The 26,415-nt window shown below is 39.2% G+C and overlaps 1 protein-coding gene across 11 annotated transcripts in view; it reads left to right on the forward strand.

Annotated features, from left to right (window-relative positions):
* The first annotated feature begins 259 nt into the window (after positions 1–259).
* Positions 260–26,415, forward strand: part of ESRP1 (epithelial splicing regulatory protein 1) — a 56,200-nt gene continuing 30,044 nt past the window's right edge. Inside the window, exons 1-11 of one of the 11 annotated variants that reach the window (XM_057737214.1) lie at positions 260–679; positions 1,187–1,315; positions 2,572–2,685; positions 5,475–5,589; positions 18,138–18,236; positions 18,378–18,432; positions 19,858–19,968; positions 20,095–20,227; positions 20,337–20,379; positions 22,315–22,616; positions 25,417–25,635. In XM_057737214.1, the coding sequence (XP_057593197.1) occupies positions 548–679; positions 1,187–1,315; positions 2,572–2,685; positions 5,475–5,589; positions 18,138–18,236; positions 18,378–18,432; positions 19,858–19,968; positions 20,095–20,227; positions 20,337–20,379; positions 22,315–22,616; positions 25,417–25,635 (1,452 nt within the window). In that variant the 5' untranslated portion in view covers positions 260–547. Of the gene's footprint in view, positions 680–1,186; positions 1,316–1,402; positions 2,020–2,571; positions 2,686–3,253; positions 3,383–5,474; positions 5,590–18,137; positions 18,237–18,377; positions 18,433–19,857; positions 19,969–20,094; positions 20,228–20,336; positions 20,380–22,314; positions 22,617–25,416; positions 25,636–26,415 lie in introns of those variants that run through there. The other 10 variants (XM_057737213.1, XM_057737211.1, XM_057737208.1 and 7 more) reach the window with 10 other exon arrangements.

The following is a 26,415-nucleotide window of genomic DNA, read 5'->3' on the forward strand; positions in this document are numbered from 1 at the left end:
GCCCCTCGCGTCTCCCCCTCCTCCCTCCTCGCCCTCCCCTCTCCAATCATCCAGCCATTGTCTCCCGCCCCCTCCTCCCCGTGCCCCCGGGCGGCCTCCTCCCCCACCGCTGCCACGTCGTGGTTTGAAGGAGCCAATGGGCCGGCGCCGCCAGGTGTCTCTTACCTGCACCACGTGGGGGAGGGGGAAGGGGCGGGCAGGTAGAGCCACAGCCCAAAACAGAAAAGCTTTCAGCCATTGCGCGCGCCTCCCGCGGGTGCAGCCCTGCTCCTGGGTTTTTGCATAGACGCACAGGCAATTGAATACAAAAAGGGCAGGCCTCGTTCGCCCTCCTTCCCACCCCCTTTCCTGCCCAGGGTGTGGAACTCTGGCCAGGTGTGGGCTTGGGTGGTTGGTTACCGCCTTTTGCACTAGAGGCGGCGAGGAGGGGGGGTGGGCGCTCTTTCTTTTTCTCTTAGAAGAGGTTTTGTACAGGTTTCCTCGTTCTCACTTCCACCCCACCTCACCGCCTCCCGACCCCCCTTCTTCCCCCTCCCCACCTCTCGTCATGACGGCGTCTCCGGATTACTTGGTGGTGCTTTTTGGAATCACTGCTGGGGCCACAGGGGCCAAGCTGGGCTCGGATGAGAAGGAGCTGATCCTCTTGTTATGGAAAGTCGTGGATCTGGCCAACAAGAAGGTATTTCTCCACGTTTCTGTCCAAATGATAGGAGTGGGGCAAAAAAGCTTGTAAAAGTTTGGGGAGCCGGTCAACAAGTGCTCTTGTGTGCCCACTTATGGGGCTGGACCTGGGGCCTACGCGGATCCAGAATAAAACCAAACCTCTTGGCCAGCAGCCTTGGAACAGTTTCAGTCCTCCAAAATCTGGCCCAGGTAGGGAGGCCGGGCTCCGCCAAACCACGTTCTCTTACCCGTCAGGGGACACCTCGCGGAGGCGAGGTGGGATCCCGGGGGGCCCAGGTTCTCACTTCCAGGGCCTTTCGGACCTGATCCGGGTGGGGGTGGGGCAGGGCCGCGCGGATCTCTCCGCCGCTGCAGCCGCTGGCTAGAAGTGAGCTTCTGATTCTGAGGCCAAACCCGTGGAGAGGTGTGGGCCGCCCCAGCAGGGGAGCAAGGGAGGAGAGTGAAGATAGACGTCCCCACATGGAGGAAGGGGAGACTGACCACTACTTTTTCTCCCCCGGAGGTGGGACAGTTGCACGAAGTACTAGTTAGACCGGATCAGTTGGAGCTGACGGAGGACTGTAAGGAAGAAACGAAGATCGACGCGGAGAGTCTGTCCTCGGCGCCGCAGCTGGACCAAGCCCTCCGACAGGTGACAGGCCAGGGCTGCGCCGCCCACCCCCCTTTCAGCCGCCCGGGCGGCCCTCCAAGCCGGCCCGGCCCTGGCAGGTCCCACGCCCTCGCCGGGTGGCCCGCGCGTATCCCCGGAGCGCGGTGGCGAAACACGGGCTTGGAACCCGGGGCGGACCTTCGGGAGGAGGTCGCTGCGCCTTTTCGCCTCCCAGCCCCCAGGGTCTTTGGGCCAAAACCTGCTAGCTTTGGAGCTGCGTCCTGAATCGCGCCTGGGGCCAGAGAATCGGCCGAGTGTTAGCAGCAGAGCGCTGAGCGGTGTTTGAACCCCAGCGCTGCCAGCGCCAGGCCCAGACCCCAGACGCGCCCGGCCTCGGCCCGGGTTTGGGTCCGCGGCGCAGCCCTGGGGCAGGGGGCGCTGTGGTGTAGACCAACTGCGGGCGTGCCGGAGGCGGCCCCAGCTGGGTGGGAACCTGAACGTGCCTGCTTGGTGTTAGGCTCCTGAGCTCCCAAAGGCCCGGTTCCGGTTCCGTTTACTTCCTTAGCGGCCTTGGTCCTAGCGCGGGGAGGGTTTGCAGGCCCGAACGTGTGGGGCTGCTCTTTGGGTCACCGTGGAAGTGGTGGAATCCTCTTACTGGGATTGAGGTGACCTGAAAACCGGCTGCTTCAGGGTGCTGACGGGTACTGGATCGCGGATAGGGCGGGGCGCTGCACACCTGTGCGCAGGTGAACGTCCGGCGCTCTCACGGCTTCTGCCCTAGCACAAGCGTTGCGAATTATAGGGGAAAGTTATCGTTTATGGGATGTTACAAGAAACCTATTACTAGGTTTTCCAGAGGTCTGTATACACGTTACCCACATTTGTTTCAGAAACTGGCATCTTTCTTAAGTCTAGCACCATCCTAACATAAAAAAAAAAAGTCACACCAGGGAATGATGTAATCAGAAGGCAACTTGGTGATGAAATGAGACCTCTGACTTAAAAAGTCTTGAATGGATTTATTAGAAAAATAGAAAGGGGGTGGGGGTAGGTTTGAACGGGAGGAAGAATGCATTTACCGAATTCTCCTGTGAGTAAACCGAGGATTGATTGGAAAGCTACCCTCTCAGAGGGAAGCTAGACAGTTTGTGGGAACCGAGTCTTTCTAATGTTGCCCCCAGCAGCCGTGTTCTTCACAACAGAGCGGTTTTTCTCTGGTTATAACACAGTGGGGCCGCTTTTGAAAGTTTGTAACTTCTTCCTCCGTTGCATCGCCGGATGTGTTTTGTTCTTTTCAGTTTAACCAGTCAGTGAGCAATGAACTGAATATTGGGGTAGGAACCTCCTTCTGTCTCTGTACTGACGGGCAGCTTCATGTCAGGCAAATCCTGCATCCTGAGGCTTCCAAGAAGGTAAGAGTGCTGGCTTCTCAAAAAAACGATTGGACCTAGGGGTGACCGGAGGCTTAAAAAATGCTTTAACCAACTTTCTCTATTTAAAAAATATGCATATGAGGACTTAGTGTTTCATGGATACAGAATTTCAGTTTGAGATGACAAAGGGATGGTGGTGATGGTTTCACAACAATGTGGATGTACTAAGTGCCTCTGGATTATACTCTTAAAAATCTTTAAAATAGTAAATATTGTGTTATGTATATTTTACCACAATAAAAAGTTTGCAATAGTTTCATAGAGATGTTTAGGATTACAGTAGTTTTATAGATACCCTTTGGTGACTTAATGGAAGTTTCCTTTTTGTTTATGTCAAGTTTTTGAGATGCTTGACCTTCTCTTTTCTAAAGCATATTAGCTGAATTTTTGAATTTTAAATGGTAATTCTAATAACTTCATTAAAAGCTTTGTACTCTTAAGTAAGACTTAACCATATAACTAGTGAAATATTAATAATAGCATACTGTGCTTTGTCTGACTTAAAGTAAATGTTCAAAACTGATTGACTTTTGTATCAAAACAATAGGGTCAGCCCCATCTTTTACCTTTACTTATCTCTGTGGTATGGAAAAGAGTATGAAACGAGAAAAATACTATCTTACTGTAGATGTGATTTCCCTCCCTGGGAAGAATACTGAGAAGCTGAGAAAAAATGGTGAGCATAGACAGCTGACCCAGTGTAACCAATCATTGCTAATATAGTCGATCTTATCAACTTAATTAGTTAGAGCTGTAACTTTTTATTGTGGCAGGCAGATACTGAACTTGAAAAGATGGAAGTTAAACATTTTTAAGGAAACTATGTGAGGTAAGCCTTGTAATGAAAAGTTTAGACTGGCAATTGATGTCACAAGTGAGTAGTCAATGCAGATTTTTTTTCTTTTTACTCCGGTAGGGAAAAGGGAAGAAACGAATTAAATGTATAATGACAACTTTTAAAAGTTTGAAGGAGAAACTCAAGTTCCTATATCTTGAAGGCTGGAGAAAACACTCCCTTTTACAGCAACCTTAGTAATTATTTGATTAAAAGGAGGGGGGAGTATTTTTTGTTCATTAAATGCTAGACAAATTGCTATACCCTTAATCCAGAAATAGATACATATGAGAATTTTTTTCCCCTCAAACTTACATAAGGGATAAAACCTAATCCTTCCCTATTGGGGTGGAGGAAAACAGCTGTTTTTGTTACTTTAGATACAGTGCTTTAGATGTGGGAAAACCTCCAGAGAAAAATTGAGACATTTTCCCTGAATCACTTCTATTAGGATTTTGATAAAGAAAACTAAAACAATTAATTTAGTATCATTATGAAAATAATTCTGTTGATTACAGAAAAATAAGGAAATGGTAAAATGTAAAATAATCCTTCCAGTTAGGAAACATTAAAGTGGATTTTTGAATGTGAACATAGTTGAATGTATTCTTTCAGATTTTTGTAGAAGAGCCTTTTACAAGGTGGATTCATACTACACAAACCTTTTAGCCTACTTTAAATTGAATGTATACTTCTTTTGTAAAAAGTAAATAAAATATTCAGTATTTTCAGTGGATATACCTATTTAAACCAAATTTTATTGTTGGACATTTGAGTTCCTGTCCTTATAAACAGCTTTTTTTTAAATAAGCATTTTTGTAGGTAATCTTAAAGATTCACAATTCTTTTGGTAACTGTTTTGAAAAATGTCACCATGATGTAGTGATACCTATTTCAAATATAGCATGAGCAGATCACATCTAATAGAATCCAATAAAGGAAATTTAGATAGAGACATTGCCTAAATATTATGGGTCACAAACATTAAAAAGTTTTTATTTTCTTGACTTTATAACATACAGATTTCTAGTAAGTGAACACAAACTATCTTGAAATTTTAAGAAAAATCTAAATGTAGTGTAACAAAGTTAAACTTTGGAAATTATTCAATGAGGATTTCTTTTTTTTTTTTCAGGAAAAAAAGTGACACAGTAGTGTAATATCTGCTCCGACAGCTGAGCTTTGTTTAGTTACCACAAGTGTAGTGCTAGTAGCTAAGAACTGCTGGTAACCATTTCTCCTTTGCCATTGAGATTTGTGATGTATATTTTTTAAGTCTAATTTGAGTTAGGTTTAGCCAGAATAACAATGGTCAGGAAAACTAATGTGGGACTATAATTTGACACAAAAATAATCCTCTCCAGGTAATCAGGAATTTACTATCTTTTTTTTTTTTTTAGGAGTTTACTATCTTAATCTCATTTTAGTACACAGAAAATGCATTATCAGAACCCAGTATTTTAAACTACTTTGTTTTGATAGAAAACTAAATTTTGATAAAGACATAGAATCCTATGTCTAAATAGATATTGTAAACATATGCATCTGTGTGAAAACTGAGAGGGTTGATATTGCTGCCTGAAAATACAGATGGTCTAAAATAATTATGGCTAGACAAAGAACATAGCGTTATCAAACAAAAAATATAAAATATAATTGCCCAAATGTTTTATAGCTTCAGAACTGTTTTGAATGGAATATATAAAGGAGCACAAACGTATAATCCTTGCCTTAAAATAAGATGAATTTTTTCCATGATACTTTTATGTAGGATGTAATACTGTGATAAAATACTGTAACTAACATTTAACTTAAAATTTTTTTTTTAAATTGTCATAAAATATACATACATTCAATTCTTAGGTTCCTAATTGTTAGGGAATCATTGAACTAAATTTATGTAGTTAACATTGTTTACCTTGTCCCTCCTCAGAATGTATTATTGCCTGAATGCTTCTATTCCTTTTTTGATCTTCGAAAAGAATTCAAGAAATGTTGCCCTGGTTCACCTGATATTGATAAACTGGACGTTGCAGCAATGACAGAGTGTATCCTTTAAGTGATGATCCAGGAATCATTTAAAAAGATGGCTCCAGAAAAAAATAGCAATTCAAGAAACTTTAAAACACTTTTAACTTTGACAGTGTGTGAAAATTGACTTGTCCAAAATTTGTCTGCTATGCTAGGAGAAACGGTAAAATTACTGGTATCTTTCGAATTAGTTATAATTTGCTGAATTTGAATAGTGCTTTAGATGGATTTAGGCATGGATTTTTGTGAGGTGAACATATCTAAAATAGAATTCAGTTTTGGATTATGAGAGTGGTTCGGTTTTGTTTCTTTTGTTTTTTCAGTTGGTGATGAATTGATGAATGTGAAGACCACATTCTTTGCCACATTCTGAGGCCACTTGTTCTTGATCATCTTGGTTTTAGGGTTTATTTTGGCTTCTTTTGAATAGATAAGGATTTTTTAAAGCTGTGGATGTATACTCTTTTTTTTTTTTTTTAATAAATTTATTTATTGGCTGCGTTGGGTCTTTGTTGCTGCACCTGGGCTTTCTCTAGTTGTGGTAAGCGGGGGCTCCTCTTCGTTGTGGTGCAAGGGCTTCTTATTGCAGTGGCTTCTCTTGTTGTGGAGCACAGGCTCTAGGCGCGTGGGCTTCAGTAGTTGTGGCACTTGGGCTCAATAGTTGTGGTTCACAGGCTCTAGAGCACAAGCTCAGTAGTTGTGGCGCAAGGGCTTAGTTGCTCCGTGGCATGTGGGATCTTCTCAGAGCAGGGATCGAGCCTGTGTCCCCTGCATTGGCAGGAGAATTCTTAACCACTGCGCCACCTAGGAAATCCCTGGGTGTATACTCTTTACAAACAACTGTTCACTGGCACCCCTTTTAACCTTTTCTGGGTTTGTCAAATACATGAAGACTGTGGTAATTATTATAAGCTATCTTTTGATATGCTAAAATGAAGTTGAGATTTTATCCCAAATTCTTTCATTACCAAGATAATACATATGATGCATTATGTATTGTAAAAGTAAATTTTGTAATCACAAACCTTGTCATGAATGACCCATCATCTTTCATCCAGTAAGTCTTTAAAGTGCTAACTAATAAGCAGTCATGTGCTAACATATCAAATGTAACACTGAGTAATAGAAGTGTTGGGGACTCGCCCAAAGCCATTCTGAGAATTGTCATGAAGTTGGATTCAAGTTGTTTTCAGGAATTTGTGGGTTATAGATGTTTATTCTTAAACTTTCTCATCCTTATTCAGGATCTAAAGCCTGATTTTTGTTTTACTTCAAAATTTCTTGATGAAAAAGATTGTTTGGATATTTTCCCCAACCATTTGTAAGCATATGAAACCCATTTTATTTGCCTTCTTCTTGGAAGTAGGTAGCTAGAATTTTGAAATAGCTGATTCAGCTACTAGTTAATTACTGGTGTAGCTCCCAGCAGTGCTGAGAGAATGGTAGAATAAACTCATTGGAGGGAATTCTTACAAGAGTGTCATTAGAAGGTTGGGACAGTAGAAGAACTTGCTATGTGTTTTGTTGGTTTGAGTGCTGTGTTGGTTAGCTCAGGCTGCCATAAAAAATACCATAGACTGGATGGTTTATTAGCAACAGAAATTTATTTTCTCACAGTTTTGGAGTGAAGGAAGTCCAGGATCAGGGTGCCAGCATGGTTAACTTCTGGTGAGGGCTCTTCCTTGCTTTCAGATAGCTGCCTCCTCCCTGTGTCTCAAATGAGGGGTGGGGGGCTGGCACAGCCAGGAGTGGTGGGAGAGAGATCTTCCTTTTCCTCTCTTTATAAGGCCACAGGCCTAGCAGATTAGGGCCCCTTATAGCCTTATTTAATCTTAATTGCCTCCTAATACTCTATCTCCAGATACATTCACATTGGATTTTTGGGGAGGGACACAATTCCATCCATAGCAAATGCTAAACCATTTAATGTCCTGGCACAAAATAGAGGACCAAAAAATCTAGCAAAGTATTAGTAGATAGTGGACGGAAAGTCTAATAAGTTATCTTAATTTAGAAGAAGACAGTTTGAGTAGGAAAGGCAATATATTAGGAACGGTTTATCTCTGCTCAGTTTTCTCTTTTAGCAAAGAAAATCTTTCCTTAGTAATTGTAGGTCAGATGTTAGTAAAACTTTCCATAGCTACAAACAAGAGTTTCTTAGATATTTTGGTTTTCTCAATGTGTTAACAGTTCAGAGAAAACTTGGTAAAAGCTTACTCATTTTCTTTCTTCTTGGTTTCTTCTTAAGAGCTTCACATATATAAGATTTAGGGTTATTAGTAAACATCTTCAGTCTGGTAACTTGGGCTTTTTCCTTGCTCTATGCTGTATTATCTACACAATATATACAGCAGTTTTTTAAAGTACTGTTTACCTCTGTATAGTTTGCGTTAACTGACCTTTAGGTGAGTGAGTGAGACACTATGCTGATTATTTTCTCTGTCATTCCTTTTCATCCTAGCTCTATAACTATTTGTTGGCAGTATTTTTTTCAAGTACCATGGAGATGAAAATCAGAAATGTTTGACTATAGTAAACTGGTGAATTGTAAATAAAGCTAAGTTGGGCTCCATTTCAGGTATATAAGACCTGAAATTTGAGGAAGGATCTCATGGCCATTAAGTAATGCATTCATTGAAAAATTATGGAATTTTCACTTTATTTATTTTAAAATAGCCTAATTTTAGCCTAGTTTCTTTGGACTTGCATTGGAAGTCTTAGCCTTGTTAGTTTTATTGTCAATCAAAAAGTGGATTTTTGTTTTGTTTTTGTTTGTTTTTTTGTTTGTTTTTGGCCACGCCACACAGAATGCAGGGATCTTAGTTCCCCAACCAAAGGTGGATTCCATGCTCCCTGTGGTGGAAGCGTGGAGTTCTAACCACTGGACCGCCAGGGAATTCCTCCCAAAGTGGATTTTAATCTTAATGTTTTTATTAGTGTTTTATTTGCATGTTTCATTCCCATTTAACAGGTAAGAAATGTTATTAAGCCTTTCTGTCTGTGGTTTTTGTTTTATGTTCCTGCTGCGATCAGTTACTTTATGACCCCTAGTCAGAGGAATCATTATTTCCCCGGCTAGGCCACCGAACTAATTCCTCAGGTCAAAGGCAATCATACCAAATTTGACTATGCAAAGGATTTCTACAGTGTCTGAACTGAAGAGCTGTACTATTCTTTCAGACCACTAAATGTTTTCCTTTCTAATATGGAAATGGCACTGGATTTGGAAACATAAAGATACTCGTTACACACCCTTGATGGTTTTGCCAAGTAGACGGAGAGTCATTTGCTCCTGAGGGATTACCTGTTCCACCAGGTAAGCCAGCAGGGAAGGGAGAGAGGCTCTTGCCAACCCTCAGAAAGGACCAAGTAAGAGGATTTGCAGTTTTGCTTCCTTGGGAAAGTTACTAGCCTTCTCCAAGCCTTACTTTTATCTCAGGTATTCCCTAGTGAAAGCTTTGTGAACCATGTGTGCTATGTAAATGAAGCAGTATGAGCACAAGGTTTAGACATTTTTTGAATGCACTCCTGCTTCTTATTTTAGCGCCTATTTTCCTCTTTTGTCTTTATGTTGGTTCTAAAACCATTTCTGGTGTTAGTGTCGAGCCTCTCAGTTATTCCAGCTGCAGTTTTGTTACCTGCTTTGAGTTACACAGTCCTGGCTGGAAAGAAGACCTCATTTAGCAGGTGAACTGTGGGTGGCATTTTGTAAGCTTTTTACTTACTCAGGTGAGTGGTGAGGGTGTGTTGATAGGAATTGGGGCCCATGTAATTTTTTTTTTTTTTTTTTAAGGAAGAAATTTATCATAGATCCCTTGTAGAAGTTAATACTAGTTGTCCCCTACACATACAGACTGAAAGTGAGGGAATGGAAAAAAGATATTCCATGCAAATGAAAATCAAAAGAAAGCTGGAGTAGCAATACTCATATCAGACAAAATAGACTTTAAAATAAAAAATGTTACAAGAGACAAGAAAGGACATTACATAAAGATCAAGGGATCAATCCAAGAAGAGGAGATAACAATTATATATGCACCCAATATAGGAGCACCTCAATACATAAGGCAAATGCTAACAACTATGAAAGAGGAAATGCAAGGCAGAAATAGAGACACAGATGTAGAGAACAAACACATGGACACCAAGTGGGGAAAGCGGGGAGGGTTGGCAGGGGATGAATTGGGAGATTGGGATACCAAATTTTACACTGTAAATACATGCTGTTTATTGTCTGTTAAGTATATCTCAATAAAGTTCTTAAAAAAAATACTAGTTGTTCCCTGCTGAAAGTACATTTTGATTGTGAGGCTGTTTGCATAATGAATTATCTGTTTTTTTAAAAAGCAAACATTTCCCCACAGTGTTGGATGGAATTACTTCCTCTTGGTTTCTTAACCCATTTTTTGTTAGCTTTGTTATTCATGAGCTGGTTTATTCTCCTTAATCAAGACTTCTACTGTTGTGTTTCTTTCATTTTGCCAAGCCTTTACTGAGAACTCGTTTTATTTATTTTATTTTTTATTTATTTATTTTTGGGTGCATTGGATCTTCTGTTGCTGCGCGCAGGCTTTCTCTAGTTGTGGCGAGTTGGGGCTACTCTTCATTGCAGTGCGTAGGCTTCTCATTGCGGTGGCTTCTCTTGTTTTGGAGCACGGGCCCTAGCGTGTGCAGGCTTCAGTAGTTGCCGCAAGTGGGCTCAGTAGTTGTGGCTTGAGGGCTCTAGAGGCAGGCTCAGTAGTTGTGGCGTAGGGGCTTAGTTGCTCTGCAGCATGTGGGCTCTTCTCGGCCCAGGGCTCGAACCCGTGTCCCCTACATTGGCAGGCAGATTCTTTACCACTGCACCACCAGGGAGTCCAAGAACTCATTTTAAATGAAGTATGGCCTTGTCCGGAGAGCAGGTGAAAGAAGAGAACTATCAACTGGGTCCTTACTGTTTATCCCATCAGTAGCCTCCAAGAGCCCAGTGGAGGAGGTATTGCCTCCTTTTTATAGCTAGGGAAACTGAGGCTTAGAGGTCTTGTCTTAAGTTAGAAGTGTCAGCATTTGAACTTGAGTCTGATTGCAAACATCCTGCTTGTTAACTAGGGGATAAAATTCTAGAATTTGTGAAGATTATTTGAGGGTGGGTTTGGCTATTTAAATAGATTATCTCTTATAAATTTATGTTATGTTTTTTTTTTTTTCTTCTAAAAATCAAGTTTTTTTAAAAATTTTTTTTAGTTTTTATTTTTTTATTGGAATATAATTGCTTTACACTCTTGTACCAGTTTTTGAGGTACACCAAAGTCAATCAGCTGTATTTATACACATATCCCTATATTCCCTCCCTCCCTCGACTCCCCCCCACCCTCCCCGTCCCGGCCCTCTAAGGCATCATCCATCCTCGAGTTGGACTCCCTTTGTTATACAGCAACTTCCGACTAGCTATCTATTTTACAGTTGGTAGTATATACATGTCTGTGCTACTCTCTCACTTCGTCCCAGCTTCCCCTCACCCCCCGCCCCCCCAACCTCATGTCCTCCAGTCCATTCTCTGCATGTGCATCCTTATTCTTGTCTTGTCACTGGGTTCATCAGTACCATTTTTTTTTTTTTTTTTAGATTCCGTATATATGAGTTAGCATGCAATATTTGTTTTTCTCTTTCTGGCTTACTTCACACTGTATGACAGACTGTAGGTCTATCCACCTCCTTACATATAGCTCCATCTCATTCCTTTTTATAGCTGAGTAATATTCCACTGTATATATATGCCACATCTTCTTTATCCATTCATCTGTTGATGGGCATTTAGGTTGCTTCCATGTCCTGGCTATTGTAAATAGTGCTGCAGTAAACATTATGGTACATGTTTCTTTTTGGATTATGGTTTTCTCAGGGTATATGCCCAGCAGTGGGATTACTGGATCATATGGTAGTTCCATTTTTAGTTTTTTAAGGAACCTCCAAACTGTTTTCCATAGTGGCTGTACCAACTTACATTCCCACCAACAGTGCAGGAGAGTTCCCTTTTCTCCACACCCTCTCCAACATTTGTTGTTTCTAGATGTTTTGATGATGGCCATTCTGATCGGTGTGAGGTGATACCTCATTGTGGCTATGTTCTGTGTTTTCTGAGACTAACTATTCAGGAGAAAATGGAAGTTAGTTTTGTAAAATTTCAATCCAGTTGTAGGGTGTTGCATCCACACATGCTGTTTGATATTATTAACATATGCCATTTCACTAGTGCAGCTTTCCATTATCGGGGCAAAAAAGAAAATCACAAAACGGCTCTCCTCTGCCCATCCAAGTGTTAGTAGGGGTGTGTGTGTCTGTCTGTGTGTTTGTGTTTCACCACTTCTTGATGGAGGTGTACGATATGTATTTGTGTGGGCGTGCTGCTAACACAGTGACAAGGGCCTGTTTTTCCCATGTATTAAAGATGGAGATAATAGCCTTACTAGCAGAGTGGTTAAGAACACGACCTCTGGAGTCAAGATTTACTGGCGGTGAATTTACTATACCTCTCAGCCTCAGTTTTCCCATCGTAAAATGGGCATAACTGTTGTAAAGAATAATGAGATAGTACATGCAACCACTCAGCCACCATCTGCCCTACTGTGCACTCACCGGTGTTGACTGGGTTGTTGTGTGTCTCGGAAGAAGAAAGCCAGCTGCCAAGGACTCTGAAAGGACTTCCTTATTGCTTTAAGACCTTATCTCAACTATTTTACACCTAAATTTTTTTTTCTAACCTCATGTGAGACTGGATATAGACCTTTTAAAACATCAACTACATGTTAGTACAGATAAACTTCAGGGTTAACTTTGCTTCTCTGTAAAATAGTGTGTGTGAGTGTGGTTCATTCTGCACTTATGTGCTTATTTGTTATGATTAGTTGAACTGGGCCTTCGCAGTTGCACAAACCTTCATTGCCCTTCTTAAAAAGTGGAGGCAAATGCTGAATCCACCTTGGTACCTTTCTGTGTATGAAAGGGATTTTAAATATCGCCAAGTGTGCAGTTAAGCTGGGTTAGTAGTTGACCTTGTTAGCTAGCGGGGGAGAAATTATCTTTGGCATCACATCGGTGTGATGTGAGCCAAAGCAGGGAATACTCTGGCTTGTGGTCTGTAATAAGTTAGGTGACTAGAAATGCTGTATATTCTTGGCCAGCACTCAGAGTTATGTTAATTTTGTGTGGTTTATTTTGATTATAAAATAATTTGCTTTTAAAAAGTGAGTTTGGGAATTCCAGGATTTTTTTTGTTTTAGAAGGCTTTGGAAGACATTATCATGGAGTCTCCCTTTACTAATTTGTTTATCCCATATACGTGTCTTTATCTAAAGTGGAAACTTTTATCCTTTTTTTTTTTTTGGCATTAGCCCCTACATTGTTTCTTCAGAGATATAATTTTGTCAGTTTTGTGCTTTGTTAACAATAATATCTCCTGAAGTAATATTTGTTAGGATGGATCTCGCTTTTGTTTTTGTTTTCCCCTCTTGGAAAGAGTAAGCTTCTGAGGAATGGAGTTAAAACTATGGTTTTAGATTCCCCAGCATTTATTACTGGTATAAGGAACGTTTTTGTTGCTTCCATTCTTAGTTGCATTCTCTTACAATGGCATTGTTGATTTGCTTCTTTCAAAGCTCACTTTAAAATATAGCAGATGATTTATAGAACCTGTTTTTTATTTTTTATTTTATTTATTTATTTACTTATTTGGCTGGGTAGCACAGTTTGAGGGATCTTAGTTCCCCAACCAGGGGTTGAACCCCCTGAAGTGCAAGCGTGGAGTCCTAACCACTGGACTGGCAGAGAAGTCCTTAGAACCTATTTTTTAAATTATGTAACTCATATAAGGGTGTTTTATCACTTCTTTCCCTTTTTTTCTTTCACATCATTGTAGGAAGTTCAGTTCTTAGTTGGAACACGATTTCAACTTTTCTTGTGATATTTTATGCTTGCTATTGTTCCTTTCGCGTAGGAATTTTATTGAAGAACGTCTGGCAATATAGGCCGTTGTGTTATACTATAAAAGAGTAAACAGTGGAAGGGGGAGTAAGCAAACTTTTTGTCTTTGGTGGGGGGGTTGTTTAATGGCAACGGAAAATGGCTTTCAGCTGGAATTTTGATTTGGGGCACAATTTTAACATAGTTTAAACTTAAGTGCTCCACAGTGTATTTATTTTATATGTGTGCTTCTTTTAGATAGAAACTAAAAACTTAGTTTTAACAAGATGTTATTTACCAGGGAAATTGAGTGTTCTGAAAACAAATGTGTCTGTTTTCAGGCAGTCAGAAAAGGTAACTTCTTTTGAATGGACAAGTTAATATCCATGGACTTTGTAAAATTTCTCTCTCTGAATTCCACCTTCAGATAATGTAAGCATGGATTAAATCCTGAAATCCGTTTCGCTAACCTTAGGCACTACGGAAATATTCCTTGTTTTCAACTATCAGCAAAGTCTCTGGACTTCTCTAAGTTCTGTGTAAATGCAGCACTTTGCTCCCTTGCAACCTGAAGTGCTCATTTTATTCCCACCACGTCTGGCTTTACCCTTCCTCGTTCCTCATGGCGTTTCTCCTTTGTAAAGCCGGCTAAGCCTGTTGGTGCTGTTGTGGCTGCCTTAAGGGCAGAATGACTAAATTGCATGACGAACCATAAATCAGGAGGCACAGACTCATCTTTCCTTCCTTCAAGATCAGACGTGCAGCAAGTAATTCAATATGTAATTATAAATTGATAGGAGAAAGAATTGGTACTAAAAGTTTTTTCTCACTCCTCTTTGTTGTTCGTGTTACATTCTGGTAAGAATTATGAAAAACTGAATGAATCTTCCAAAGACAGTGGTGTGGGTGGGTAAGGTGGGTGGTTTGGGCATGCAGGAGGTTGGGTGACTTTTAAAAGTTGCTGGGAGCTTACTGCTGCTGATCTTCCTGGTGTGTGATGACTTGAAGGAAAACACGTTGGGACGTGTTATGTGGAACCAAGGTAGCCAAATATCTAGAACATATTCTTAATTTAAAAAGTAGAATTTAGTAAAATAATTCTTCAGCTACAGATCTATTCTACACAGACACAATACTTTACGTTGTTAATTTTGATCTTTTTCACTTGGCTTTCATATATACATTTAGAAAGCTTCTCACAAACTATTGCTCAAAACAAAACAAATTAAGCAAAGCTTCTTAATCTTGGTTCAAAGAATTACACACACGTAGTCAAATCATAGCTATGTGATAATTCCCGCTCCATTACCTGGGAAACTTGAGTGAGTTACAGAACTTCTTTCAGTCCTAGTTTCTTCATCTGTTTGGTTTTACTATTATCTGCCTGGCAGGCTACTGCAAAAATAGGAGGAAATATACAGTTTGGCACAAAATGGTGTGTAATAAATACCATCATTTATGTCAATAGAGTCTTGGAAGTAATAGGTGCTGTGGTAGATGGAAAGAGATCAGAGGAAAGTGGACCTGTGCTCAGGAAATGCATAATACAGTTGAAGAGAGTAATATTTTATAGGAATAGTATCTAATCAACTCTTAAATTGATGGTTGTGACCTAGAGCAGTTAGGGAAGGCTTTGGTGCTGAGTGGGAGTGACCCATGGTCTAATTTGGTTAAGGGATTAAGAAGATAAGAGGGTTTTATAGGGGAGTTAGCTGAGCAAAGGTGAGAAGGCTTATGCCTCTTGTCATTTATAGAAGAAAAAAAACTGGTTTGAATGGAATATACTTTCCCACTCCAATTCCTCCAAAAGTTAATATTTCCCCAAGGTTCTGTTTGGGGATAGAAAGTTATGATGTGGCAGACATGCCTGTGGCATTCTCTGTTTTTGGCAATTTTCATTCCTCTAGGTCAAAAGTCAGCAAACTTTTTCAGTAAAGGGCCAGAGAGTCAATGTTTTAGTTTTCTGCAGGCCACATACAGTCTCTGCTTAATCTTTCTTTCCAATCCTTTAAAAAAAAAAATGTAAAAGCCATACTTTTCTCTGGGCTGCATAGAAATAGGGTGAAGATCAAGGGTTGACTCTTGTGTTTTTATCCATGTTCCTTAAGGTATAGGGGCGCGTGTGTGTGTGTGTGTGTGTGTGTGTCTGTTGATAGGGGTTTTGCCACAGTATCAGGTTTGTCCTTACACAGTGCTTCCTTGGTCAGATTTCTTCAAAATTTCTGTCTAGTAATGGTCTCCTACATGTAAAAGTTTTCTCTGAATCAATAGATGGTAAGCGGTTAAGTTGCTACTCTTGGGAGCTGTCAGCTTATACCTATGGTTCTCAGCCTGGGCTGGGTTTTGCCCACCTGGGGACATTTCACAGTGTCTGGAAACATTTCGCAATGTCTGGAGACATTTTTAATTGTTATAACTTAGGGGTAGGTAGAGGTCAGCGTGCTACTAAAAATCTATAGTACACAGGACACCTTCCCCCATCTCCCAACAAAGAATTATCTGCCCTACATGCCACTAATGCTGAGGCTGAGAAACACTGGCTTATATGGTGGCATTGGTCTCCATTTCTTGGATATGTTTCTCTCTACTTCATTGTAGGCCCTTACAAAGCTGAATGTGTTATTAGAATTAGGGTTCCAGATGATTTGTGGCAGAGTTTACATGATAAACTATGGCTAGTCACAGCTCTTCTCAGTTCTGTAACGTTCCTTAAAGTCCCTCCCATCTCCCCAGAGAACTTAGGGCAGTTGTCTCCCTAAAGCATCTTTATCCTTTGGCTCCAGTTTTCCTGTCCTGTCATTATATTCTGTGAAAATGGCACTGAATTAATAAATACTTTATAGTACAGCCTTTTCCAAGGATAATCATTTTAAATACCCTAGTCAGTGGTCATTGCTCTGTTGCTTAAACATCTCCTAGGACTGATTTTCTAATCCCTTAGTGGGTAGCACATTTATTTCATTACTAGATGATTGCTGTAAAGGGCGGGATTGCAGGGGGAATGCAGAAATCACCCACCATTTTAGCCTGATGATTATCCTGTGAGTATACAAATAGGCATCTGGTGAGTTAAGATTTTTTTAGTCATAAAAGTGACCCTCTTAAAGTGTGATTATCATAGGTTATGAAAGTTGGTCACTTGAAGGTTCTAGGAAAAAGGGGGAGAGCATCATGTATTAAATGCCTGCTTTGTGTCCTGGGCTTGTTTTATCTCATTTAATCTTCACAAAAGCCCAGGGAGGTAAAGATTATCACAGCTTTGGCTTTACAGATAAGCTGAAGTTTCGTGTGGTTAAGTAACTTGCCAGGGAACATATGGCTGCCTTTCTATGTGTAGCATATTTAACTAGAGAGAAATGTAACTGGTTGAGAGACAACACAGAAATGAATTTGCCTAGCATGTCTCTTTACTGGAGAAAGATAAAAGGAAGCTGTGGGGATGAAATAGAAAGGAATTTTTAATTGAGAATAGAAAAGAATATTAGAAGACTGGCTATAATTCTTGGTGGGAGAGAGATCTCTGAGTTGTTTTTACATTGTATCCTCTTGGTTTGCAGTAAACTAGTACCTACCCACTTTTTCTTAGTATTTGTCTTTATTTTTTTACCCTAATTACAAAATAACAGTCAGAAAATATTTTTATAAAATAAGGCAAACATTTTAATAACCACCACTTAGATGGCTATTTTCATTTTGAACTCAAGAAAAGATAGAGTCCTATACAGTATTATTTGTAAAGTGCATTGTACTATATTATGAAACTTAGGCAAATTTATACATAACACAAAGTGTCTACAGCACTGAAAATTAAAACTAAAGAAATTAAACATTTCGATGACTGTTAGCTTCCTAAGGTAACTATTTTGACAAAGATACATGCTTATTTTAGACTCCAAATTAATAAAACTTGATGGAAATCTCTCTGGTTGCACCCTCAAACCCAACTTGAGCCATGTATTTCTTTAAAAAGCCGTGTTTCCTGGCTTCCCCAAACAGTGTACTCACTTAATCAAAAGCCACACTGGCCATTGTTGGCTCTGAGTGGTTGGATTGTTTCTACACATCTGCTCTAAAAGGACAAGCATTTGCTGCTACCATCCAGGATGGCTGCATCATGGGGCTCCAAAAATCTTCCAGAAGGGAGTTCTAAATAAAAATGGAGTCAGAGTTATAATGTCATCAGTAATCTGAGGTGTTTTGAACATTAGGCTTAAAAAAGTCGTTTAATACCTTGTGGTCTTGATGGGTGTCACTGTATCTTTAAGTGATCATGGTCATTGCCTTGTGTGTGTTGTGAAGATAGGATAGAGACTCTGTTAACTTTGTACACTTCATGGTTTGACACTAAAGTGCTCGTTATTCATGCATTTGCTACCACTCAATAAACATTTTATTCCTGGCATTACTCCTCAGGACAGGATTGATTTGGCCATCTTAGCCCAATAGGGCAGTTGGACACTTCAGAAAGCCTAGGTGTGAAGTCCGGATTGATGGGAAGCAGCTCTTCTGAGATTTCAAAGAATTGTCAATCTAGATGCATTTTACTTGGCTCCATGAGAGTTTAATTTTGGGTTAAAAGCAATCTCATTTTACCTCCCCAAAATGTTTCCTTAACTTAATCTCCCAGATTTAAATTTTGAGAAGAATAGTTCAGCCTCCCGGTATGGAGCCTGTCAAGTTGAAGATATGGGAAATATAATTTTAGCAATGATTTCAGACCGTTATAGTAAGTATTGGTGTTGTGACAATGCGGACCTAGGATCTGATCCCATCCACTTTCCCTCGCCTATACTTCTGAATGCCCCCAATCCCCCACAGCTTTGTCTCCCTAATAGCTAAAATGATGGCTTGTATGTTCTCATTTTAGATCACAGGTTTTCAGATCCAGAAAGAGTAAATTACAAATTTGAAAGTGGCACTTGGTAAGTACTTGAATACTATTCCATTTGAGCCTTTTAGTGTGTTTTTATTCATGTCGTGATATTTAACTTCCCTTATATTTTAGTGACTTTACTAAACCTTTTGGCTATCCTTTTTTTTTTTTTAATTGGGGTATAGTTGTTTTACAATGTTGTGTTAGTTTCTACAACAAGGTGAAGTAGAGTTCCCTTTGCTGTACAGCAGATTCTCATTGGTTATCTATTTTATACGTATAAGTGTATATATGTCGATCCCAATCTCCCAATGGCTATCCATTTTTTAATAGTAGGTCATTTATTAAAGAAGATTGTATTTTAAAGTAAGTTTAGATGTTGGGATTAACATTTAATGAACTATTTGTATCCTTAGTCACTATGGCCATGGGTACATCATATGTTTGTGTTGCTTGTATCTGTGATTCTGATTTTAGCCTCTCTGAACTCTCCATCCTCACTAGAAAACTTTCAAAGGAAAAAAATCATAGGCTTTAAAAGAGTTCACAAGGTTTTCACTGAGATAATTTTAAGTATGTTCTATCGGCTCCCACTTTAAAGCAAAGGAATAACTGGGGAGAAGTATGAAATGGTGGTATCTCTCTTTGTGATCACAGATAGACCTATTTAAGTCTGTAAATCACTGCAGTGAATTGCATGAGATTGTTTGGTGCCTGAAGTGAACAGAAACTTCTGACATCTTTGCCCATAAGAGAGATGTTGAAGCCTATTCAGTTGCGGAGAAAGTGACTCATTAGGAAAATGTCCTAGGAGTACTGAAAATATAAATATGGGAGGAATAGAACATCAAAAGGTGTCAAAATATAGAATAGGTGATTTACAAATGACTCATTAAGGTGTGGGAACTCCCAAGCATTTCCATAAACCCTCTCTGTAATGCCTCGCTGTTTGATAGGGGAGATATTTTAATGGCAGACTTTTGACCACGTGCACGCATAACTGATGTGTGTTAATTACCAGCTTTATGTGGATCTTAAGTTTTGCTGTCAAACTGGATTTAAACCCCACTGGTGTACTAGCTAGATCAGAGAATGAATTTAAACCTAGCCTTCTCGGCTCTAGGAACTTACAGGCCATCAGGGTATTGGGAGATCTTTACTGCCTATGAATTGATGCTGGGTTCTTTTGAGAACAGAGAAGCAGCAACTCAGCTGATAGGTGGTTTGCTGGGTGAGCTAGCTGTGTTGAACTTGCACAAGCAGTTGCCTTTGTGTAGTAAACTACCTGAAGAATACTTTGAACTGTGCCCAGATAATTTTTGAGGTTATGAAGTAAATTGGGCAGTATTACAAGTCTGTCTGAACTTCAAATAAATAATACCTCAAGTGTAAATAGGCCAGTTGTCTTATGGGGGTAATAGGTCAGACTGCCTAGCATTAATCATGCAACCTGAAGATTTTCTTGAATCCATAGCAGCAAGATGGAACTTATTGATGACAACACGGTAGTCAGGGCGCGAGGTTTGCCATGGCAGTCTTCGGATCAAGATATTGCAAGATTCTTCAAAGGACTCAATATTGCCAAGTTGGTTTTCCTTAATCTCTATTTTATTTAACAATCCCAAAGGGATAATAGATGTTCTGTCATTTTTTCCTCACTGTTTTGTGTGTTTTTTTTTTCCTACTGCTTTCTGTTCTGTTATTTTCAAAGGGGAGGTGCAGCACTTTGTCTGAATGCCCAGGGTCGAAGGAACGGAGAAGCTCTTGTTAGATTTGTGAGTGAGGAGCACAGAGACCTAGCACTCCAGAGGCATAAACATCACATGGGGACCCGGTACATTGAGGTATGTCCTCACAACCTGACATGTGACACCCTGACAACCCTGGCATCTTGAATGAGTGTTCACATCAGAAGACTCAGAAACTGTATTTAATTTCCCTTTCTTTTCTTAGGTTTACAAAGCAACAGGTGACGACTTTCTTAAAATTGCTGGTGGTAAGTACCTTCCATATAATGTGGCTATAATAAGAAGAATCTAAAATTTTACTTATATACCAAGGGTAGATAAATAGGGTCATGAATGCTTTTTATTCCCAATGAAACAGAAAAGTTGACTCTTTTTTTTAATAAGAGAAGAAATATCCAGTAGTATCAGTTAGTGTAATGTGTAACACTTGCCCTAAGGCTTGAGTCAACCAACTGTAGTTAAATAGCCATTAAAAATAGTGCTATACAAAGGTCAAAGGGTCATATAAAGTTGTGTACAAAGGGCAAGAGTAGTTCATGAAAGAAATTAAATGGTCTGAAAACTACTTTCAAACAGCAGTTTCAGAATCCCTGAAATTGTTGCTTATCTGCGTCTAGTTTTTCTCTCAACTTCCTTGACGCATCAGTGGCCAGGAACATGGTAGCTTTCCAGCTTCTAGTATATTTTAGAATATGTGGTGTTTGTAATCATATGGTCAGAAAGAAGTGGGAACAGATAAAGTATTTATCTAATTCTTGAATGATTCATAACTTTAAAACATAAAAACATAAAAATGACAGATGCATAAGAAATGTTTGTCCAACAGTTGTTTTTCTGTATGTGTACCTACTCTGTACATTTCTATTTTTCTGCTCATGTTGATTTAATTTCCTTTCTCCTTTTAGTATATTATGAATATCTTATGCCGTTCAGTTTTCTTAAATGTTAATTTGCTGTACTGTATTATACGTACCATAATTTTTTTAAACAATCCTTTGGGCATTTAGAGTTTATTTCCAACTCTTCACTCTAAGTATGTTTCAGTGAATATTTTTGTATCTCTATATGTGCTGCTTATCAGGATAAATCTCTAAAAATAGGATAGGTAATTCAAAAAATGTGGGTGGACCTTTTAAGGGGCTTTTGACACCTATTGCCGAAGTATAGTAAGGTGACTTTCACTTAAATACAGAGAACATTTATATCCCTTCATTATATAGCCCTGATAAATTCTTTGCAACTGTAAAACTTGTAGTAACAACATGTTGTTTATGCAGTGTGCTGGTATATTTCTTGCACTTTTTTTCTTGAGGTAAACCAAGGCTTCCAAATTCAGAGCTTCAAGTTAACGCTGTTTCCATTGTTTGATATTGGTTGGGGATAAAGTATATTTGGCGGTGCTATGGTCTGAGGTTTCATGTTAGATAACGTTGTACATTGCAAATGGCAAAGTTAGTTAATGTCCATATCAGTGCCTGGGACTTCATGGTACATGGGCAGTATGATAAGAATTTGCTTTTAGGGAAAATGTTACTAGTAAAGGATGTATATTTGAGTATTTGCTAGAAGACAGCACTGTACAGAATGCTTTATGTTTGCCAGAGTGTTGATAAATGTTGAAACTAGCTGCCAAGTATATTCATTATTCTCTCTATTTGAGTATGTTTGGACCTTTCTTAATGAAAAGTAATCAGGAAAATAATAACAAAAATCACTAAAGTGCTTTATATGTAATAACTTATTCTCATAATTTATGAAGTAGGTAATTTTACTCCCATTTTACAAATGAGGAAACTGTGATACAGAGGTTACACTTGACTGAGGTCATAGCTTGGTAAATGGTAAAGCCACGGTTGCACCCAGGCATTCTAGCTCCAGGGCCTGTGCCCTTAACCACCATGATGACTAGTTGCCTCTCCTTGAGAAGAATATGGTGGTTGGTCCATGATTTAACTGTATGGCTACCTTCCGAAATTAAGAAAGGTATTTTATGAAAATGGTAGGGGCATAGTTTTACATGTATGGGAAGAGAATTCTGATTCTTGGAATGTTATTATGAATTCATTTGGGAGTGTGGGTCTTAATTATGAATTCAAGACATTGCCAAAAATTTTACCATTTTAAATTTGGTAAAGTTGATGTCTTAATTTCTCCCTGTGCTTCCTGATATTTGTGTTCCCTAGGTACATCCAATGAGGTAGCCCAATTTCTCTCCAAGGAAAACCAAGTCATTGTCCGCATGCGGGGGCTCCCGTTCACGGCCACAGCTGATGAAGTGGTGGCCTTCTTTGGACAGCACTGCCCCATCACCGGGGGGAAGGAAGGCATCCTCTTTGTTACGTACCCAGATGGTAGGCCAACAGGGGATGCTTTTGTCCTCTTTGCTTGTGAGGAATACGCACAGAACGCATTGAGGAAGCATAAGGACTTGTTGGGTAAAAGATACATTGAACTCTTCAGGAGCACAGCAGCTGAAGTTCAGCAGGTTGGTTTTTAAGAGCATGTTGGTGGGTTTGTGTTATTTCTACTCTTTCCTTTTTAATTTATTTTTTAGTTGAAGTATAGTTGATTTACAGTTTCAGGTATACAGTAAAGTGATTCAGGTATACACACACATATATATATTCTTTTTCAGGTTCTTTTCCATTATAAGTTATTACAAGATACTGAATATAGTTCCTATTCTTTATTTCTGAAAACAATACATTATTCATTGTGTTAAAATAAAACTTGGAAATTACAGAAAGTATAAGTACATGAAAAAAATCTTATTCTGTAACCAAATGATACCCGGTTATCTTAATATACACACAGAAAAAAATCCTGTGTTTTTATATAATTGGAATATTGCTGTAGGTATACTTTTGTATTCAGTTTCAAAAGTTTACTCATGTCTGAAAATTTTAATCTTTAAGTTAATACTGTGTTTCACAGGGATATATAATTTATTCAGAAATTCTATTATACATTTGGGTTGTTTTTTTTTTTTTTCCTATCATAAGAAATTTCAGGTAAACATGCTTATCTGTCAATTTCTGATTGATTTCTTTAGAACTAGATATAGGCTGTGAGCTTTTAAGGTTTTAATGTCTTGCCAAATTTATTTCCCAAAAGGCTTGATCAGCTCTGTACTGCTGGTGACAGTGCAAAGTGTCCTTTTGTCCTGTTACTGCCTTTCAGAATTCAGTGCTATTTTTGAGGCACAGATGGAACAATCAGTTCCTAAAAACACACTAAAGTCCAAGCGTAAAAGCATCTGTAGGGTCTCAAGCCTTTCGGCTGTTCTTCTTGACTTACCAGCTGAACATTTCTCTTTGAAGGTCAGTTAATATTACCTTTGCACCTGAGATCATGTAGGCCGTTTCAGCATGGCTCTTCAACTTATTCTCCTTGGCTCCATAGTAGAACATAGTCATTTCAATGATTCCTCTGTGGTCTTTTTTGTAAGCAGTTCAGACACTGACTCTACTGTTATTTCTTTGAATTCCTAAAATTATTTTGTCTAGCTTCTGCAAAGCCCATTGCATGTTGTGATTTAAAATAATTCTCCCAAGTTAAATAGAACCACTCACCTGCTAGGATATCAGATTGATTTTTATACCTAGGATAAGTGCAGGCAAAATGCTACATTTATTCTGTGTTCTATTGTACTGGTGCTCTTGAACCCTAAACTACTAGCATACTTGTAGTTTAAACAATTCTGTACCTTGTTGAAAATAAGTATCATAAATTCTGAATCTCTAAAATATGCTGAGCATGCTTCAGCTTCAAACATCCTTCCCGAACTGGGGGGAGAAATGAGACCTTTATTTTAGATCTTTAATTCGAAGAGCAGTTTCATGGAAATCATGCCCTAGAATGGACTACCCCAGAGCCTTGGCTTCTGTACATTAACTGGCTTGGTTGTAGAATATGCTGTCTCTGTATGACTTTGCCATAGGTCGTTTTGAGTGTGGGTGAGCTTTCTCTTTCCAGCCTCCCATCTCTAATAATCTATTTAGTAAGCATTGAAGTAGTCATAGACTTTGCACTGTTTTCTTTTCATTACTAACAATCACTTCATTCCGTAACTTTTTTACTCATCTGCTATTTGGCAAGTACTGTAGGTGCTAGACCGTTCCCTGTTCCAAGTTTGTTTAAAACCACATTTATCTTCCATTTGTGTTCTTCCCCCTAATGTTTGTACTGTGTCCTGATTGTGTGTATATTTTCTTATAGTCTTGCTTTCTCTTTGGCTGTGTTGTGTTTACTCTTTGATTGTTGTCACCTTTTATTCTGATAGAAACTGGACAGGGTGTGAGTGAGGAAATTAGGGCAATTTGGCGGGAGTTCATTGATTTTCCTATATTTTTAGTTACGAGCTGATAAAGGCTGCAATGGTAAATGGTTCAGAAATCCTGACCTTGCATCCTTTCTCAAGATAGCCGAACTCCGTGAATGTAAAAGATAGTCAAGAGACTTCCCCAGGGATCCATTGGTTGACTCCGACTTCCAATGCACGGGGGCACGGGTTCAATCCCTGGTTGGGGAATGAAGATCCCACATGCCTTGCAGTGTGGTCAGAAATTTAAAAGGAAAAAGCTAGTCATGATCCTCTGTTTTGCCACTGTCTCAAATTCACATGGTAACTAAGTGATTGTTATTATTTTCACTAATTGATTTTTTTCAGGTTTATGTTATCCAGCCATTCTGCCTTCTATTTTATACATCGTGATAAATGTGACATAGTTTAATACAATCCAGAGTCACTGTTTGACCATGGTTCCTTTACTGGGTCATTTTCTTTATATTCCTTGGGTTTGGAGGTGGAATGTGAAGACAATATCGAGAGAAACACTATTTAGTGGAATAAAATCTAATAGGTTGTGCATAAGTCCACATTGTAACAGTATGTCCTGATTCTTATAAAAGCAGCAGATGTTAAGGATACTTGTCTCAAGGCAAATAGTGATACATTTGTCCAGGAGGATAAATCCTTAATCTAAGTGCGTTATGGTGTCTGTGGTGTATACCTCAGCACGCATCTGACAAAAAGTGGGTATCAAAAAAAAAAAAGTGGGTATCCTGCTTTCCCAGCTTTCCCAGTACTCCATGAGTACGTCTCAAACTTTAATATGCTTGTGGATCCCCTGGGAATCTTGTTAAACTGCAGATTCACATTGACTAGGTGAGGGTGAAGTTTAGATTATGCATTTCTAGCAGTTCCCCAGTGATGCCAGCACTGGTCTGCAGACAGCATTGGAGTGGCAAGGCTCTAAGTCACTTCTGTTTTGCTTTGAGTACAGGTGCTGAATCGATTCTCCTCGGCCCCTCTCATTCCACTTCCAACCCCTCCCATTATTCCAGTACTACCTCAGCAATTTGTGCCCCCTACAAACATTAGAGACTGTATACGCCTTCGAGGTCTTCCCTATGCAGCCACAATTGAGGATATCCTGGACTTCCTGGGGGAATTTTCCACTGATATTCGAACTCATGGGGTCCACATGGTATTGAATCACCAGGTAAGAAAATCACTTACTGGAAAACTGATTTGATTTGCTTATTCTTATTAAGTACACTCTTCCAATAAAAAAGTAACAAATGTTCATCTGTTGTATAGTAAGTCTTGAAGGAAAGATTTAATTATAAATGCAAGAGGTCTTTAAGATGAACTCCAGAAAAATGCTATCATTGGTATAGTAATTCAAATTCAGCTCTGATTCCGTCATCACATATATCCATCAAATTATCAATAGCATCAGGTAGGAGACAAATACATATTCAGTGTAATACAACATTTTACTCTTGCAACTACTGAATTCTGCAGCTCTGCTGCTGTAGTGTAAAAGCAATCATAGACAATATATAAACCAATAAGCATGTTTGTGCTCCCAAGTATTTTATATACATAGACTGTTTAGAAATGGCTTTATTTCACATATATAGTAGATATCAAATTACATTCAGTAGAATGCAGACTCAAAAGAACTTGTCTCTATACCACCTGCAACAGTATGTGATCATAAAAGGCACTCAAATGTGTTAGTGAATTAATTGTTGAGAATCCTCTATCAAAATCTAATCAGATTCTTACAGTATGCAGTAGATATTCTAAGCATATTAAAAGTAGTTTCTGGGGCTTGATATCTTTCACTTTTTAAATGAAGTGAATTATATTAGTTGCTGGCAATTTGTCAGTATTTTGTGCTGTCATAAGCAGGACAGAACTCTGAAAACCCATAAAGCACGTAGTTCTAATTAAAATTTGGAACTCTTTATTAAAAGCAAAGTTATATTAATTT

Source organism: Hippopotamus amphibius, chromosome 5 (genome assembly GCF_030028045.1).
Source record: "Hippopotamus amphibius kiboko isolate mHipAmp2 chromosome 5, mHipAmp2.hap2, whole genome shotgun sequence".
NCBI classification, from domain to species: Eukaryota; Metazoa; Chordata; class Mammalia; order Artiodactyla; family Hippopotamidae; genus Hippopotamus; species Hippopotamus amphibius.